This window comes from Bombina bombina, chromosome 1, assembly GCF_027579735.1.
Source record: "Bombina bombina isolate aBomBom1 chromosome 1, aBomBom1.pri, whole genome shotgun sequence".
Taxonomy (NCBI): Eukaryota; Metazoa; Chordata; class Amphibia; order Anura; family Bombinatoridae; genus Bombina; species Bombina bombina.
The window spans coordinates 1,150,376,508-1,150,396,804 of record NC_069499.1 but is presented as its reverse complement, the minus strand read 5'-3'; the positions used below and the strand labels follow the sequence as shown (position 1 = coordinate 1,150,396,804).

Genomic DNA, 20,297 nt, shown 5'->3' with positions numbered 1-20,297 from the left:
AGAAACATAAATTGTGTCAGCAGATAGGAACCATTCGGCCCATCTAGTCTACCCAATTTTCTGAATATTTCCATTAGTTCCTGACCTTATCTTATACCTAGTATAGCCTTATGCCTATCCCATGCATGTTTAAACTCCTTCACTGTCTCTACCACTTCTGTTGGATGGCTATTCTACCATGAATCCTCTACCCTCTCAGTAAAGAGAGTGTTTTTTGAGGTTTTTAATTTGAAATGTACCTTGGTGTCCTTCACTAAGGTCTGCACTTTGGAAAATGTCCGCCACAGCCTTGGTCTGTGCCTATTCTTGATACTAAGTGAATGAAGCAAATTATATAATAGAAGTAAATTTGGAAATTGTATTCTCTGTCTGAATCATGAAAGAAACATTTTGGGTTTTATGTCCATTTAAGCAACTTTAAATTTACCATATTATAAACAACTTGTGCTTAAAAGTTGAATTCTTATCTTTCATATGCATTTTTAGATTTCTTATTAGTTTATTGGCCCTGTGAAAATAATCACAGATACAAGTCTACAACAAATTATGCATCTCTGCCACTCTCTTTCTCTCTCTCTCTCATCAATTTTCACTTAAAGGGACAGTCTACACCAAAATGTCTACTGTTTAAAAAGATAGATAATTCCTTTATTACCCATTCCCTAGTTTTGCATAACAAACACAGTTATATAAATACACTTTTTACTTATGTTATTATCTTGTATCTAAGCCTCTGCAAATTGCCCCCTTATTTCAGTTCTTTTGACAGACATTCATTTTAGCCAATCAGAGCTGGCTCACCAGAACTCCACGTGTGTCAGCACAGTGTTATCTATATGACACACATGAACTAACACCCTCTAGTGGTGAAAAACTGTCAAAATGCCCTGAGAGAAGAGGCGGCCTTCAAGGGAAATTAGCATATGAACCTCTAGGTTTAGCTTTCAACTACGAATACCAAGAGAACAAAGCAAAATTGGTGATAAAAGTAAATTGGAAAATTGTTTAAAATTACATTCTCTATCTGAATCATGAATGTTTATTTTGGACTAGACTGTCCCTTTAACTGTGTGCACTCAATTTCTATTTTTGCTAAAATAAAACCCTTTAATAATTTGTGCGCCTATCTGCACAATAGAACAGAATAATAAAATAGGATACAATAATTGTTTTTTTAATGCACAATGCATCAAGATGTAGTTTCTTAACATTACCATATTATTTTAAAAGCATTAGTCAAAGGCAGCCCTAATTTGAGGGAAGTATTAGGATCATTGGAACTGACATTGTTTAGATGGAAACATTTGGAATAACCACTCTCTCTCAGTGTAGCATAGATTACAATCTTTTTTAGCAATCCAGAAGTTAAGCAGAAATAAAATGTGGGTAAAACAGAATAAATGGTAACTTTTAAAATATATTTTACTTTACCACCCTGTATACAGTGCATAGGTTGTCTTTGTGTTCATTTCCTCTTAAACAAAACATTTAGATAAAAGAATAGGTCACTTTTACTGATTGAATCACAAGAAGGTGACTACTCTCTCAATATACTTTGTAATTACGAGGCAGTGCAGTTCGACCATAAAATAATATGAAACCCATTTATTTATTATTTAAATACAGCACACAGTTTTGAACAACTTTCCAATTTACTTCTATGATCAAATTTGCTTTGTTCTCTTGGCATCCAATGTTAAAGGAATAACAATGCACTACTGGAACTAGCTGAACACATTTGGTGAGTCAATGACAATAGGCATATATGTGCAGCCATCAATCACCAGCTAGCTCCCAGTAGTCCAGTGCTGTTCCTGAGTCTACCCAGGTATGCTTTTTAACAAAAGGTGTCCATGCCCCTCTCAAAATTGTCATAAGTAACACCTAATACATTATTTTTAAAGCTTTGAAATGAATACTTTAAATGCTAAACAGCATTATAAACCTAATAAAAAAATCACACAACACAGAATATATAATTAAACTAAGTTAAATGAACAAAAACATTTGCTAAACAGCATTATAAACCTAAAAAAAATAATCACACAACACAGACTTCACTTGCATTTTTCTGCAAACAGTTCTTTCTATGCATTCCAATCTGGACTGATTTATAGACAGGAAGATCTTGTTCCTTTGAAATCTGCTCGATAGCTCAGGTCTGGTTAAACTGATTAATTTCAGCTTGCTTGGCTTTGCTGCAACACAAGCAGACAGCTCCACCTACTGGCTATTTTAATAAATGCACTGCTTCTCAATGCTTTTAAATAGCAGTCACATGATTGGAAAAAAAAAGGTTGTTATTCTGAAACGGTGTAAATTGAACCGTTGTAAAACGAGGGCCACCTGTGGTTTTAAATTGCATGTTCTGTCTGAAAGTTTACATTTGACTTTACTGTCCCTTTAGAAAGTCCACATTTCACAGTGCAGAGAAGAGTCAATTCTATCAAATAACTATAAGATGGTTGTCAAATCCATTATAGGTAAATGGAGGTATACCAGGGGAACATGAGGCAGTGTTAGCCAGGCATGCCAATGGGTTGACACTACATGAGTTGTATTTATCGTGGGGCTGGAAATAAACAGCATCATGAGAGTGAACTGAAGGGTCTTCATTGAAGTAATTATAGGGTCTGAGGTAAAAGCCCACTCCATTTCCTGCAGTAACCGTGTTGGGAATATCTTCTGCATGGGGGATGTGCAGGAACCCAGCTGTGATCCAGGCTACCAGATCCTAGAAACACAAAGGGTAAGACAACATAATGAGCAGCCTCCTGACATTAGAAATGGTGCATTTTTTCTAAAAACACAATATGAAGGCCCCATTCACTTTATTAGCTTGTCCAAGACATTTTAAATATTATCACATATAGTGGGGGGGGGTGACATGGACTGGAAGATCCCTGGATGAGATGTAATGAACGGCTTGTGTGAAAATGGCACCTAAGAATGGGGTATAAGGGGGATTATGGCTGATATGGAGTTGATTTAGCTAGCTCCGTTATAGGACAAAAGAGGATGAACCTGCCCATGCTGGTGTATGTAAGAACCGGAGACTTCAGGGTGCAGTAAATACCCACATACTTACTAACCTGATCTTTGATACTTTCATTATCAATGAAGCTAGAAAATTTGACAGTTGGGGACCAGGGGTCATTTTGGTTGTAGATGCTGCTGCTTTGAGGCTCCTCATCTTTGCGCTTTGTGACTGCCAGCTTGTACCTGCAAATACACAAACTGAACTTTGAGAAAAGAGCATTAATCTGTGCATAGGTCTTTACACTGTTACGGCACCCAATGGAAAGTATAAGTATCACAGTGATATGTTAAATCACCACCAGGTGTTTAATAAAGGGGCAGATCTCTGAGTTAAAAGCCAATGAAAACATAATTTATGTAAGAACTTACCTGATAAATTTATTTCTTTCATATTAGCAAGAGTCCATGAGCTAGTGACGTATGGGATATACATTCCTACCAGGAGGGGCAAAGTTTCCCAAACCTCAAAATGCCTATAAATACACCCCTCACCACAACCACAATTCAGTTTAACGAATAGCCAAGAAGTGGGGTGATAAAAAAGTGCGAAAGCATATAAAATAAGGAATTGGAATAATTGTGCTTTATACAAAAATCATAACCACCCCAAAAAAAGGGCGGACCTCATGGACTCTTGCTAATATGAAAGAAATGAATTTATCAGGTAAGTTCTTACATAAATTATGTTTTCTTTCATGTAATTAGCAAGAGTCCATGAGCTAGTGACGTATGGGATAATGATTACCCAAGATGTGGATCTTTCCACGCAAGAGTCACTAGAGAGAGAGGGATAAAATAAAGACAGCCAATTCCTGCTGAAAATAATCCACACCCAAAATAAAGTTTAATGAAAAACATAAGCAGAAGATTCAAACGGAAACCGCTGCCTGAAGTACTTTTCTACCAAAAACTGCTTCAGAAGAAGAAAATACATCAAAATGGTAGAATTTAGTAAAAGTATGCAAAGAGGACCAAGTTGCTGCTTTGCAAATCTGATCAATCGAAGCTTCATTCCTAAACGCCCAGGAAGTAGAAACTCACCTAGTAGAATGAGCTGTAATCCTTTGAGGCGGAGTTTTACCCGACTCAACATAGGCAAGATGAATTAAAGATTTCAACCAAGATGCCAAAGAAATGGCAGAAGCTTTCTGGCCTTTTCTAGAACCGGAAAAGATAACAAATAAACTAGAAGTCTTTCGGAAAGACTTAGTAGCTTCAACATAATATTTCAAAGCTCTAACAACATCCAAAGAATGCAATGATTTCTCCTTAGAATTCTTAGGATTAGGACATAATGAAGGAACCACAATTTCTCTACTAATGTTGTTAGAATTCACAACTTTAGGTAAAAATTCAAAAGAAGTTCGCAACACTGCCTTATCCTGATGAAAAATCAGAAAAGGAGACTCACAAGAAAGAGCAGATAATTCAGAAACTCTTCTGGCAGAAGAGATTGCCAAAAGAAACAAAACTTTCCAAGAAAGTAATTTGATGTCCAATGAATGCATAGGTTCAAACGGAGGAGCTTGAAGAGCCCCCAGAACCAAATTCAAACTCCAAGGAGGAGAAATTGACTTAATGACAGGTTTTATACGAACCAAAGCTTGTACAAAACAATGAATATCAGGAAGATTAGCAATCTTTCTGTGAAAAAGAACAGAAAGAGCAGAGATTTGTCCTTTCAAAGAACTTGCGGATAAACCTTTATCTAAACCATCCTGAAGAAACTGTAAAATTCTCGGAATTCTAAAAGAATGCCAAGAAAAATGATGAGAAAGACACCAAGAAATATAAGTCTTCCAGACTCTATAATATATCTCTCTGGATACAGATTTACGAGCCTGTAACATAGTATTAATCACAGAGTCAGAGAAACCTCTTTGACCAAGAATCAAGCGTTCAATCTCCATACCTTTAAATTTAAGGATTTGAGATCCTGATGGAAAAAAGGACCTTGCGACAGAAGGTCTGGTCGTAGCGGAAGAGTCCACGGATGGCAAGAGGCCATCCGGACAAGATCTGCATACCAAAACCTGTGAGGCCATGCCGGAGCTACCAGTAGAACAACCGAGCATTCCTTCAGAATCTTGGAGATTACTCTTGGAAGAAGAACTAGAGGCGGAAAGATATAAGCAGGATGATACTTCCAAGGAAGTGATAATGCATCCACTGCTTCCGCCTGTGGATCCCGGGATCTGGACAGATACCTGGGAAGTTTCTTGTTTAGATGAGACGCCATCAGATCTATTTCTGGAAGCTCCCACATTTGAACAATCTGAAGAAATACCTCTGGGTGAAGAGACCATTCGCCCGGATGCAACGTTTGGCGACTGAGATAATCCGCTTCCCAATTGTCTATACCTGGGATATGAACCGCAGATATTAGACAGGAGCTGGATTCCGCCCAAACCAGAATTCGAGATACTTCTTTCATAGCCAGAGGACTGTGAGTCCCTCCTTGATGATTGATGTATGCCACAGTAGTGACATTGTCTGTCTGAAAACAAATGAACGATTCTCTCTTCAGAAGAGGCCAAAACTGAAGAGCTCTGAAAATTGCACGGAGTTCCAAAATATTGATCGGTAATCTCACCTCCTGAGATTCCCAAACTCCTTGTGCTGTCAGAGATCCCCACACAGCTCCCCAACCTGTGAGACTTGCATCTGTTGAAATTACAGTCCAGGTCGGAAGCACAAAAGAAGCCCCCTGAATTAAACGATGGTGATCTGTCCACCACGTTAGAGAGTGTCGTACAATCGGTTTTAAAGATATTAATTGAGATATCTTTGTGTAATCCTTGCACCATTGATTCAGCATACAGAGCTGAAGAGGTCGCATGTGAAAACGAGCAAAGGGGATCGCGTCCGATGCAGCAGTCATAAGACCTAGAATTTCCATGCATAAGGCTACCGAAGGGAATGATTGTGACTGAAGGTTTCGACAAGCCGAAATCAATTTTAGACGTCTCTTGTCTGTTAAAGACAGAGTCATGGACACTGAATCTATCTGGAAACCCAGAAAGGTTACCCTTGTCTGAGGAATCAATGAACTTTTTGGTGAATTGATCCTCCAACCATGATCTTGAAGAAACAACACAAGTCGATTCGTATGAGATTCTGCTAAATGTAAAGACTGAGCAAGTACCAAGATATCGTCCAAATAAGGAAATACCACAATACCCTGTTCTCTGATTACAGACAGAAGGGCACCGAAAACCTTTGTAAAAATTCTTGGAGCTGTAGCTAGGCCAAACGGCAGAGCCACAAACTGGTAATGCTTGTCCAGAAAAGAGAATCTCAGGAAATGATAATGATCTGGATGAATCGGAATATGCAGATATGCATCCTGTAAATCTATTGTGGACATATAATGCCCTTGCTGAACAAAAGGCAAGATAGTCCTTACAGTTACCATTTTGAATGTTGGTATCCTTACATAACGATTCAATATTTTTAGATCCAGAACTGGTCTGAAGGAATTCTCCTTCTTTGGTACAATGAAGAGATTTGAATAAAACCCCATCCCCTGTTCCAGAACTGGAACTGGCATAATTACTCCAGCCAACTCTAGATCTGAAACACAATTCAGAAATGCTTGAGCTTTCACTGGATTTACTGGGACATGGGAAAGAAAAAATCTCTTTGCAGGAGGTCTCATCTTGAAACCAATTCTGTACCCTTCTGAAACAATGTTCTGAATCCAAAGATTGTGAACAGAATTGATCCAAATTTCTTTGAAAAAACGTAACCTGCCCCCTACCAGCTGAGCTGGAATGAGGGCCGCACCTTCATGTGGACTTAGAAGCAGGCTTTGCCTTTCTAGAAGGCTTGGATTTATTCCAGACTGGAGATGGTTTCCAAACTGAAACTGCTCCTGAGGATGAAGGATCAGGCTTTTGTTCTTTGTTGAAACGAAAGGAACGAAAACGATTATTAGCCCTGTTTTTACCCTTAGATTTTTTATCCTGTGGTAAAAAAGTTCCTTTCCCACCAGTAACAGTTGAGATAATAGAATCCAACTGAGAACCAAATAATTTGTTACCCTGGAAAGAAATGGAAAGTAGAGTTGATTTAGAAGCCATATCAGCATTCCAAGTTTTAAGCCATAAAGCTCTTCTAGCTAGAATAGCTAGAGACATAAACCTGACATCAACTCTGATAATATCAAAGATGGCATCACAGATAAAATTATTAGCATGCTGAAGAAGAATAATAATATTATGAGAATCATGATCTGTTACTTGTTGCGCTAAAGTCTCCAACCAAAAAGTTGAAGCTGCAGCAACATCAGCCAATGATATAGCAGGTCTAAGAAGATTACCTGAACACAGATAAGCTTTTCTTAGAAAGGATTCAATTTTCCTATCTAAAGGATCTTTAAACGAAGTACCATCCGACGTAGGAATAGTAGTACGTTTAGCAAGGGTAGAAATAGCCCCATCGACTTTAGGGATTTTGTCCCAAAATTCTAATCTGTCAGACGGCACAGGATATAATTGCTTAAAACGTTTAGAAGGAGTAAATGAATTACCCAATTTATCCCATTCTCTGGAAATTACTTCAGAAATAGCATTAGGAACAGGAAAAACTTCTGGAATAACCACAGGAGATTTAAATACCTTATCTAAACGTTTAGAATTAGTATCAAGAGGACCAGAATCCTCTATTTCTAAAGCAATTAGTACTTCTTTAAGTAAAGAACGAATAAATTCCATTTTAAATAAATATGAAGATTTATCAGCATCAATCTCTGAGACAGAATCCTCTGAACCAGAAGAGTCATCAGAATCAGAATGATGATGTTCATTTAAAAATTAATCTGTAGAGAGAGAAGTTTTAAAAGATTTTTTATGTTTACTAGAAGGAGAAATAACAGACATAGCCTTCTTGATGGATTCAGAAACAAAATCTCTTATGTTATCAGGAACATTCTGCACCTTAGATGTTGAAGGAACTGCAACAGGCAATGGTACATTACTAAAGGAAATATTATCTGCTTTAACAAGTTTGTCATGACAATTAATACAAACAACAGCCGGAGGAATAGCTACCAAAAGTTTACAGCAGATACACTTAGCTTTGGTAGTTCCAGCACTAGACAGCGATTTTCCTGAAGTATCTTCTGACTCAGATGCAACGTGAGACATCTTGCAATATGTAAGAGAAAAAACAACATATAAAGCAAAATTGATCAAATTCCTTAAATTACAGTTTCAGGAATGGGAAAAAAAGCCAATAAACAAGCTTCTAGCAACCAGAAGCAAAGAAAAAATGAGACTGAAATAATGTGGAGACAAAAGCGACGCCCATATTTTTTGGCGCCAAATAAGACGCCCACATTATTTGGCGCCTAAATGCTTTTTGGCGCCAAAAATGACGCCACATCCGGAACGCCGACATTTTTGGCGCAAAAAGACGTCAAAAAATGACGCAACTTCCGGCGACACATATGACGCCGGAAACAGAAAAGATTTTTTGCGCCAAAAAAGTCTGCGCCAAGAATGACGCAATAAAATGAAGCATTTTCAGCCCCCACGAGCCTAACAGCCCACAGGGAAAAAAGAGTCAAATTTTAAGGTAAGAAAAAAATTGATTCAAATGCATTATCCCAAATATGAAACTGACTGTCTGAAAATAAGGAATGTTGAACATCCTGAGTCAAGGCAAATAAATGTTTGAATACATATATTTAGAACTTTATAAATAAAGTGCCCAACCATAGCTTAGAGTGTCACAGAAAATAAGATTTACTTACCCCAGGACACTCATCTACATGTTTGTAGAAAGCCAAACCAGTACTGAAACGAAAATCAGCAGAGGTAATGGTATATAAATAAGAGTATATCGTCGATCTGAAAAGGGAGGTAAGAGATGAATCTCTACGACCGATAACAGAGAACCTATGAAATAGACCCTGTAGAAGGAGATCACTGCATTCAAATAGGCAATACTCTCCTCACATCCCTCTGACATTCACTGCACGCTGAGAAGAAAACCGGGCTCCAACTTGCTGCGGAGCGCATATCAACGTAGAATCTAGCACAAACTTACTTCACCACCTCCATAGGAGGCAAAGTTTGTAAAACTGAATTGTGGGTGTGGTGAGGGGTGTATTTATAGGCATTTTGAGGTTTGGGAAACTTTGCCCCTCCTGGTAGGAATGTATATCCCATACGTCACTAGCTCATGGACTCTTGCTAATTACATGAAAGAAAACCAGAATTGTTAATTGCATTTGTATATGGGAAACTGAGAGCTTTACAACCCTAGCATATGTTACACTATTTTGTACCTTAAAGTATTATGTTCCCATCGGTGTTGCAATATATTAATGGGGGACTTATAAGAAATCAGCTTAAATGTATGCATTGCCTACATTTTAGAGTTTTGCGTTAGGCTGAAAAAGCAGCGTTAACAGGTCCTAACGCTGCTTTTTCACTACCGCTGATATTACGAGTCTTGCAGGTTTAGGGTCCCTGCACACTTTTTTGGCCTTACCACAAAACGACTTACGTAAACTTTGTAAACCCTTTTTCCTATGGCACTTCCATAGCGCTGGCATTACGAGTCTGTCCTGGAAGGACAAAAAGTGAGCGGTACACCCTCTACCTCTAAGATCTCTAACGCATTTTAAAGTCAGTAGTTATGAGTTTTATGGTACAACGTGTAACATAAAACTCATAACTAAAGTGCTAAAAAGTACACTAACACCCATAAACTACCTATTAACCCCTAAACCGAGGCCCTCCCGCATCGCAAAAACTAAAATAAAATGATTTTAACTCCTAATCTGCCACTCCGGACATCACCGCCACTATAATAAACATATGAACCCCTAAACCGCCGCATTCCCGCCTCGCAAAAACTCGTTAAATATTATTAACCCCTAATCTGCTGTCCCTAACCTCGCCGCCACCTACATTATACTTATTAACCCCTAATCTGCTGCCTCCAACATCGCCGACACCTACATTATTTTTATTAACCCCTAATCTGCCACCCCCAATGTTGTCGCAACCTACCTACACTTATAAACCCCTAATCTTCCGCCCCCAAAGTCGCCGCCACTATTCTAAATGTATTAACCCCTAAACCTAAGTCTAACCCTAACACCCCCTAACTTAAATATAATTACCATAAATCTAAATAAAAATTAATATTATTACCTAAATTATTTCTATTTAAAACTAAATAATTACCCATAAAATAAACCCTAAGCTAGCTACAATATACCTAATAGTTACATTGTAGCTAGCTTAGGGTTTATTTTTATTTTACATGCAAGTTTGCATTTATTTTAAATAGGTAGATTAGTTATTAAATAGTAATTAACTATTTAATAACTACCTAGCTAAAATAAATACAAATTGACCGGTAAAATAAAACCTAACCTAAGTTACACTAACACCTAACACTACACTACAATTAAATAAATTATCTAAATTAAAAACAATTAAATAAATTAAATTAGCTAAATCACAAAAAAACACTAAATTACAAAAAATAAAAAACAAATTACAGATAAAAAGAAAATCCAAACAACCCCCCCAACAGTAAAACCCACCACCCACACAAGCAACCCCCCAAATAAAATACTAACTAAAAAAACCTAAGCTCCCCATTGCCCATTAGGGCTCTTTTGCGGCCCAAAGCCCTAACCTAAAAATAAAACCCACCCAATACACCCTTAAAAAAACCTAACACTAACCCCCTGAAGATCGACTTACTGTTCTGAAGACTGCACATCCATCCTCAAGGAAGCGGCAGAAGTCTTCATCCAACCGGGCCGAAGTCCTCAACGAAGCCGGGAGAAGTCTTCATCCAAGCCGGGCGAAGTGGTCATCCATCCGACGCGGAGCGGCTCCATCTTCAAGACATCCGACACAGAGCATCCTCTTCATCCGGAGTCTTCTTACTGAATGACGGTTCCTTTAAGTGACATCATCCAAGATGGCGTCCCTTAGATTCCGATTGGCTGATAGAATTCTATCAGCCAATCGGAATTAAGGTTCCAATCAGCCAATAGAATGCAAGCTCAATCCTATTGGCTGATTGCATCAGCCAATAGGATTTTTTCTACCTTAATTCCGATTGGCTGATAGAATTCTATCAGCCAATCGGAATCTAAGGGACGCCATCTTGGATGACTTCACTTAAAGGAACCGTCATTCAGTAAGAAGACTCCGGCTGAAGAGGATGCTCCGCGTCGGATGTCTTGAAAATGGACCCGCTCCGAGTCGGATGGATGAAGATAGAAGAAGCCGTCTGGATGAAGACTTCTGCCTGTCTGGAGGACCACTTTGCCAGGCTTGGATGAAGACTTCTCCCGGCTTTGTTGAGGATGGATGTCCGGTCTTCAGAACAGTAAGTCGATCTTCAGGGGGTTAGTGTTAGGTTTTTTAAGGGTGTAATGGGTGGGTTTTATTTTTAGGTTAGGGCTTTGGGCCGCAAAAGAGCTAACTGCCCTTTTAAGGGCAATGCCCATTAAAATGTCCTTTTCTGGGCAATGGGGAGCTTAGGTTTTTTTAGTTAGTATTTTATTTGGGGGGTTGGTTGAGTGGGTGGTGGATTTTACTCTTGGGGGGGTTGTTTGTATTTTCTTTTTACAAGTAAAAGAGCTGATTACTTTGGGGCCATGCCCTGCAAAAGGCCCTTTTAAGGGCTATTGATAGTTTAGTTTAGGCTAGGGGTTTTTTATTTTGGGGGGGCTTTTTTTTATTTTGATAGGGCTATTAGATTAGGTGTAATTAGTTTAAAGATCTCTAATTTGTTTTTTATTTTCTGTAATTTAGTGTTTTTTTTTTTGTGATTTAGCTAATTTAATTTAATTTATTTAATTGTTTTTAATTTAGTTAATTTATGTAATTGTAGTGTAGTGTTAGGTGTTAGTGTAACTTAGGTTAGATTTTATTTTACAGGTCAATTTGTATTTATTTTAGCTAGGTAGTTATTAAATAGTTAATAACTATTTAATAACTATTCTACCTAGTTAAAATAAATACAAACTTGCCTGTAAAATAAAAATAAACCCTAAGCTAGATACAATGTAACTATTAGTTATATTGTAGCTAGCTTAGGGTTTATTTTAGAGGTAAGTATTTAGTTTTAAATAGGAATTATTTAGGTAATAATATTAATTTTTATTTAGATTTATGGTAATTATATTTAAGTTAGGGGGTGTTAGGGTTAGGGTTAGACTTAGGTTTAGGGGTTAATACATTTAGTATAGTGGCGGCGACGTTGGGGACGGCAGATTAGGGGTTAATAAATGTAGGTAGGTGGCGGCGATGTTAGGGACGGCAGATTAGGGGTTAATAATATTTAACTAATGTTTGCGAGGCGGGAGTGCGGCGGTTTAGGGGTTAATATGTTTATTATAGTGGTGGCGATGTCCGGATCGGTAGATTAGGGGTTAATAAGTATAATGTAGGTGTCGGCGATGTCGGGGGCAGCAGATTAGGGGTTAATAAGTTTAAAATTAGGGGTGTTTAGACTCAGGGTTCATGTTAGGGTGTTAGGTGTAAACTTAAATTTTATTTCCCTATAAGAGTCAATGGGGCAGCGTTACTGAGTTTTACGCTGCTTTTTTGCAGGTGTTAGACTTTTTCTCAGCCGGCTCTCCCCGTTAATTCCTATGGGAAAATTGTGCATAAGCACGTACGACCAGCTCACCGCTAACTTAAGCAGCGCTGGTATTGAAGTGAAGTGTGGAGCAAAATTTTGCTCTACGCTCACTTTTTGTCTTTTAACGACAGGCTTGTAAAACCCCGTAATACCAGCGCTGTATGTAAGTGAGCGGTGAGAGAAAACTGTTCATTGGCACCGCATAGCCTCTAATGCAAAACTTGTAATCTCGCCGATTATAATTTGGCCTAAATTGAGAGATAATCTTCTGTACATCCAGAGAATAAGGCAGTAACATAATTGTTATTATAAGCTCAAATGAAGTGTATGGTAATACCAAATGCCTTAGTTGAGTCAACATAGCTACAATTTGCTATTTTTATTACCCACTCATCAGTCATTACTGGTGTTGATGCCTTGTGAATAAACAGCTATAATCAACACTCACATGCAAATTAAATAAGTAGCTCCTTTAAAAAAACTAAATTTATGCTTACCTGATAAATTACTTTCTTTTACGATATGACAAGTCCACGGATTTCATCCTTACTTGTGGGATATTAACCTCCTGCTAACAGCAAGAGGGAAAGAGCACCACAGCAGAGCTGTATATATAGCCCCTCCCCAGCCCCTCCCCTTCCCCTCCACCCTCAGTCATTCGGCCGAAGGTTATAGGAAGAGAAAAGGAAAGGCTAAAAAGGTGCAGAGGTGACTGAAGTTTTCAAAAAATAAACCTGTCTTAAAATAACAGGGAGGGCCGTGGACTCGTCATATCGTAAAAGAAAGTAATTTATCAGGTAAGCATAAATTTAGTTTTCTTTTACAAAGATATGACGAGTCCACGGATTTCATCCTTACTTGTGTGAAACCAATACCAAAGCAATAGGACACGGATGAAAGGGAGGGACAAGACAGGAACCTAAATGGAAGGCACCACTGCTTGAAGAACCTTTCTCCCAAAAATAGCCTCAGAAGAAGCAAAAGTATCAAATTTGTAAAATTTGGAAAAAGTGTGAAGGGACGACCAAGTCGCAGCCTTACAAATCTGTTCCACAGATGCATTGTTTTTAAAAGCCCATGTGGAAGCCACAGCCCTAGTAGAATGAGCCGTAATTCTTTCAGGAGGCTGCTGTCCAGCAGTCTCATATGCCAGGCGGATGATACTTCTCAGCCAAAAAGAAAGAGAGGTAGCCGTAGCTTTCTGACCCCTACACTTTCCAGAATAAACAATGAATAATGAAGATGATTGACAGAAATCCTTAGTTGCCTGTAAGTAAAACTTTAAGGCACAGACCACGTCCAAGTTATGTAACAGACGCTCCTTCTTAGAAGAAGGATTAGGACACAAGGAAGGAACAACAATTTCCTGATTAATATTCTTATTCGAAACAACCTTAGGAAGGAACCCAGGTTTGGTACGTAAAACCACCTTATCAGAATAAAATATGAGATAAGGCGAATCACACTGTAATGCTGAAAGTTCAGAAACTCTTTGAGCAGAAGAAATAGCAACCAAAAACAGAACTTTCCAAGATAATAGTTTAATATCTATGGAATGCATAGGTTCAAACGGAACCCCTTGCAGAACTCGAAGAACTAAATTCAAACTCCAGGGAGGAGTAATAGATCTAAATACAGGCTTAATTCTAGATAGAGCCTGACAAAAAGACTGAACATCTGATACATTTGCCAAACGTTTGTGAAACAGAATTGACAAAGCTGAAATTTGTCCCTTTAAGGAACTTGCTGATAACCCTTTCTCCAATCCTTCTTGGAGAAAAGACAAAATCCTAGGAATCCTAACTTTACTCCATGAGTAACCCTTGGATTCACACCAATAAAGATATTTACGCCATATCTTATGATAGATCTTTCTAGTGACAGGCTTTCTATTATACAGTATCTATTGATAACTGAATCAGAGAATCCTCGCTTCAATAAAATCAAGCATTCAATCTCCACGCAGTCAGTTGCAGAGAAATTAGATTTGGATGTTGGAAAGGACCTTGAATGAGAAGGTCCTGTCTCAACGGAAGTTTCCACGGTGGCAGAGAGGACATGTCCACTAGATCCGCATACCAAGTCCTGCGTGGCCACGCAGGCGCTATCAGGATCACTGAAGCTCTCTCCTGTTTGATTCGAGCAATCACGCGTGGGAGGAGAGGAAACGGCGGAAACACATAAGCTAGGCTGAACAACCAAGGTACTGCCAAGGCATCTATCAGTTCGGCCTGAGGATCCCTTGACCGGGATCCGTATCTTGGAAGCTTGGCATTCTGACGAGATGCCATCAAATCCAATTCCGGTCTGCCCCATCTGAGAATCAATGAGGCAAATACCTCCGGGTGAAGTTCCCACTCCCCCGGATGAAAAGTCTGTTGACTTAGAAAATCTGCTTCCCAGTTCTCTACCCCTGGGATGTAGATCGCTGACAGATGACAAGAGTGGGCCTCTGCCCAACTGATTATCTTGGATACTTCTATCATCTCTAAGGAACTCCTTGTTCCCCCCTGATGATTGACATATGCCACAGTCGTTATGTTGTCCGACTGGAATCTGATGAATTTGGCCGAAGCCAACTGAGGCCACGCAAAAAGATAGATAAAAATACACTTTGCGCCTACCTGCCCCCAGGGTACTTTGAATCTAGTTTCCAACCCTTCAGACCAGCTACACAGTCCAGGAGCCACCGAGTTATTGTTTGCTGCTGCTAAGCTTGAAGAAATTGCGCCAAAATAGGCTCCGCCCCTTAAGGTCAAAAGTCAGAGTAGGCCCAAACAACTCTGCATGGAAATGCAGTTTTGCACTAAAGTAAAAATACACACACAATATAACCCTCAAGCATAAAGCCAATAAGTTTTAAGTGCCAAAAATAAGAAACATAAAACATCGATTTTTATATTGTCTCCCATGTCACATAATGCCCAAATATCAACTAATGATAAATATAAAATAGGGACTCCAGTAACACAGCTCTTATTAAAATAGGTTTTACAGCTTACCCCATTCCCATACAGGGAAATAATGCCAGCCAGTTCTGATACACCAAGTCTCCTCAGAAAGAAAGGCTGCACATACCTTAATGCTGCTTGTAGCATGAAACCGGTCTCCACACTGAAGATGTCTCATGGTTACCTTCAGAAGTCTTGTGGGAACCAGCATGGATCTTAGTTACAAATGCTAAGATCATCAAACCTCAGGGCAGAAATCTTCTTCCATATCCCCCTGAGGAAAATAGTACGCACCGGTAGCATTTAAAATAAAAAACTTCTTGATTGAAGAAACTAAAACTAACACCTCACTTTACCATGTCTTCCTAGTATAACACAGGCAAAGAGAATGACTGGGGGTGGAGGGGAAGGGGAGGGGCTATATATACAGCTCTGCTGTGGTGCTCTTTGCCATTTCCTGTTAGCAGGAGGTTAATATCCCACAAGTAAGGATGAAATCCGTGGACTTGTCATAGCTTTGTAAAAGAAAATGCCAAGCTAGAAGAATGGGTAAACAAGAAGTCATAGAAGCATGGAAGGAACCGTAGCAACAGTCACTCACTTGGCCCAGTTCATTGAGTTGTGAACTGAACTGGCCTCTGGCAGAAAGTCCCCAGCAAAGCTGACCATCTGGATTCTGTAGGACCTCTCATGGCCCCATTTGTTCTTCTTATTGCTAGCAAATTGCATGTATCGAGGCATACTGGAATGTAACTCAAAAGCTGCCTCATTTTCAGAGTCCACCGTTTTCCTGGTGAGCTTTGTCCTTTGTATTTGCATTTCTGGATTCCATGGAACAGTAAAGGGCTCAAACTCCATATCATGGGCAACCAGTGAGTTATTGGTTCCTGCAGATTAAAAAACAAACATTAATGACAATAAAATCAGGGTTAAACTGTTACAAATGTATAACCATCATAAGATTACACATACAGTAGATAAATATACACATACTATCATATGATAAAATTATATACTTACTAAATATTATAATAGATCTAAAAATACACAAGAAAACCTGTCAGAATTACAGCAATATCTAAAAAATGTGACATAGATAGATGATAGATAGATAGATAGAGACATTGTAAAGGGTATTTCATACATTTTAATGCCTTTACAATCACTTAGCTGGCTAGGGGCTTGAGAAATTTTGCAACCGCTGGAGGCCAGACAGTTTTTCTTAAAGTGATTGTAAAGTTTAATGAATAAGTGCCCGGTATCTAAAAATACTCTTAGAAACAGGGGCACTTTTATTAATTAACCCCTTAAGGACCAGGCATTTCAAAGTAAAACTTCCCCAAAAGACCAGAGCATTTTTAGCATTTTGTCATCACTCCATTTAAACAGAAATAGAGCCTTGTTTTTTTATTTACCTTTCCAAACAATGTATTTTTTTTTAGTAGACAACCCAAAGTATTGATTCACCGACAAATGCGATCAAATTAAAAAAATAATTAACTTTTTCGCAAACTTTAGGTTACTCACTGAAATTATTTACAAACAGATTGTGCAATCAAGCCACAAATGGTTGTAAATGCTTCTCTGGGATCCCCTTTCTTCAGAAATAGTAGACATATATGGCTTTGCCAATGCTTTTTTCTAATTAGAAGGCCACTAATGGCAGCTGTGCACCACACTTTTATTATTCCCAGCAGTGAAGGGGTTAAATAGGTAGCTTGTAAGGTTAATTTTAGCTTAAGTGTAGATGCTAGCCTCCTACCTGACACTTCGCACCCCCTGATACCTCCCTGATCCCTCTCAAACAGCTCTCTCCCCCCCACTGGTCACCCCATCTTAAGTACTGGCAGACAGTTTGCCTGTATGCAGTTTCAGATGTTTTTTTTTATTATTATTATTATTTTTTTTTATTTTTTTTGTTTTAATATTTTTATTGAGGTTAAAACAACAGGTTCATAACAGTCTCATCAAAAGGTAAAATTACATAAGACACATTCTACTGACATGACATGACATCTAAACACCTCATTTTTTTGAGACTAATATATTCTCAAAGTCCTCAGATTAACAGGTCCAGTCAAGGGACCAGAAATTAAACAAGCATTTGAGGACATGTTGACAGAGATAACAGTACAAATCACAGTTTCAGTGTATATGGGATAATACAAATTCTGGGCCAAATATACAACTTTCAAATAAACAGACTTTAATTTCTATTCTGAATCTAACATCGGTTAACACTGAAACTGCATTAAAACATATGGATGATTAGGACTATTATCTTAAATGAACTACAGAGAAGCAGGGAATTATAGCAAGGATGAATTACCTGTTTTGAAACCCCGAGAGCCGTTCTATGAGAGTACAGAGAAAACTAAATCATGACTCTGCGGGTTGGACAGAGACTACCTAACTCTGTCAGAAAATGTGCGAGGAAGAAAGAAATCATCCCTAACCGCACGGGGGGGGGGGGGGGGGCGGAGAAATGCCGCAAATAATATGCTGTATTGTTATTGCGCACATCTAACAACTTTAATGTCTAGCCTAAATGACTGCTTCAAACCTATATGAAAGCTATGCTATGTGTAATGTGCTCAAACTATGGTAAAAACACATAGATATTTACTGAGGTACCTTAACATCAGTGAAACTGAGTGCAGGGAAGTAGTTAACGGGGATTCACAGTCCTAAGAGGTGAGAGCTGAATGTATTATGTTTACGTGCTATTTACAACTATTGGTAAGTAATCATTTTGATGAGGTCAAACTTTAAACACGCAAACATAGATACATTACATAAAACGAAGTCCATGTAAATATGAGTATTCTCAGAAATAGTTAGTTCAGGAATGTCTGAGAGTGATGCTGTAACTGATATCCTCTGACTACACTAAAAGAGCTAGAGTAGTAATGTGGTGGATAAACATAAAAAATTGAAACATTTAAAACATCTCCTATCAGCACATAATCACACAGTAGTCAATAATAAATGCTTCAGGAGTGCTTGAAAATCATGCTACAGCTAGTATAATCTGACTGCACTAAAGGGAATAGGATAACATTGTAATAGGAAAGCATAATCCCAAACTAGGGAGAGGGTTACTAGCTAGTTCAAATTCACATTTCTGTGTGAGGAGAGGTATGCAGATTAACAATGCTTCTTCAAAGGCACCATTCCCTTCTGAGTATACATATAATGCTAGAATCTAGTTTAAAATAAGTGAGGCAATTAAAACGTATCCTCGCAGTACAGAATCACACAGTAGTGAATAGGAAAAAAAAAAAAAAAAAAAAAACATGTAGGCTTCAGCAAATATATAGAGGAAGCGGTAAGTATATGAGAAGAGAATAACTTTCTGCAACAAGTACATAACAAAAACAATATATCTAGACAACTAAGGAATTACAACTGTGGGCACTAAATCTCCTTCAGTTCTACCCATAGCGTAAACATCAAGGGGAGTCAATTACCCAATCTGCAGATTTTTCAAATTATTCTTCATGAATGCAGATTCAGCAGTGTCAATTATAACATAGTCAGTTAATGAGGCCGAGTACTGAACTTATAAAGGAGTGTGAGGGGTAGGCAGGACGTTCTTACAACCCAGAACAGTTGGCATCCACTGCCACTTCATGATATTCACCCAACTCCGGTTTTTATGCTGGTACAACAAGACTGTCCAGGGCCCTGAGAAGGCAGCACCAGCAGATGCATAATTGAGCGACTGCATTTCAGGATCAGACAGTGGAAATAGGAAGCCCACACGGCAGGGCAGCCCTCCTCCGGAGCTAGAATTTCCCGTCCAACACTCTCTCCAGTTGCTCCCTCCTGAGGGCACATGCAGATTCCATTTAAGTCGCAAGCAGCAACTGCACCTCCCAGGTCCGAGGAGCATGGCGAGTGATCGCTATTCTCACGGTCTGGAGCAGGTTTTAAAGGGTAGGTTGTCTCCGGTAGAAGGTGTCGGGTAAAAGTCCCCTGGTGAGCAGTCATGTGCATATCCAGAGCCACATCGGTTCCCGCACAAGATTTGGCACTACCTTCTTCCTCAGCCCGGTGTGTAACTGCAGAAATAAGACGATCCAGTCTGTTTTTGATATTGCGGTCATACTGCTTAAAGAGGGCTAGGATGGCCATGCGGGAATCCTCCATGTTTAAACCTCTTCGTGATTAGGCCGCAATGGTTCTCTCCGTCAGTGGGCTATAAAAAAATTCCCCAGATCTTCTCCAGATCCTTCGATCAGGCTCTTAGGTAGGGGTTCAAAGTACATCTGTCCCTTTTTCTGAGCCTTTAGGTCAAAAAGAACCCCCAGAATCATTATTAAAGCCGGGAGCTACTGTATTATGCGTCTGGTTGCTTTGGCGGTTAGCTCCGCCCCCCCTTATTATTATTTTTTATTATTAATATTTTCTTAAGTGTAGGATTACCCCCTTACCTTCCTACCTCCCTGATCCCTCCCAAAAAGCTCTCTAACCCTCCCACCTCTAACTAGATCCGCCACCTTAGGTACTGGCAGCTGTCTGCCAGTACCCAGTTTTTCAAAATTTGGCCATTTTATTTAGTAAAAAAAACAACACATTTTTCTGTAGTGTAGCTGCCCCTTAATTTATTTACCCCCCTCCCAGATCGCTTTCCCACCCTCTAATCCCACCTCCACTGTATGATTCCCCCTCTCCCTCCTC

At 39.0% G+C, this 20,297-nt stretch overlaps 1 protein-coding gene across 1 annotated transcript in view; it reads right to left on the bottom strand.

Moving 5' to 3' along the window:
• Window positions 1-1,590: 1,590 nt before the first annotated feature.
• The window catches only part of LOC128646073 (membrane primary amine oxidase), a 78,059-nt gene continuing 59,352 nt past the window's right edge, over window positions 1,591-20,297 (bottom strand). Inside the window, exons 2-4 of the mRNA XM_053699517.1 lie at window positions 16,216-16,501; window positions 3,093-3,222; window positions 1,591-2,734 (exon numbers count right to left, since the gene is read on the bottom strand). Of these exons, the coding sequence (XP_053555492.1) occupies window positions 2,447-2,734; window positions 3,093-3,222; window positions 16,216-16,501 (704 nt within the window). The 3' untranslated portion in view covers window positions 1,591-2,446. The remainder of the gene's footprint in view (window positions 2,735-3,092; window positions 3,223-16,215; window positions 16,502-20,297) is intronic.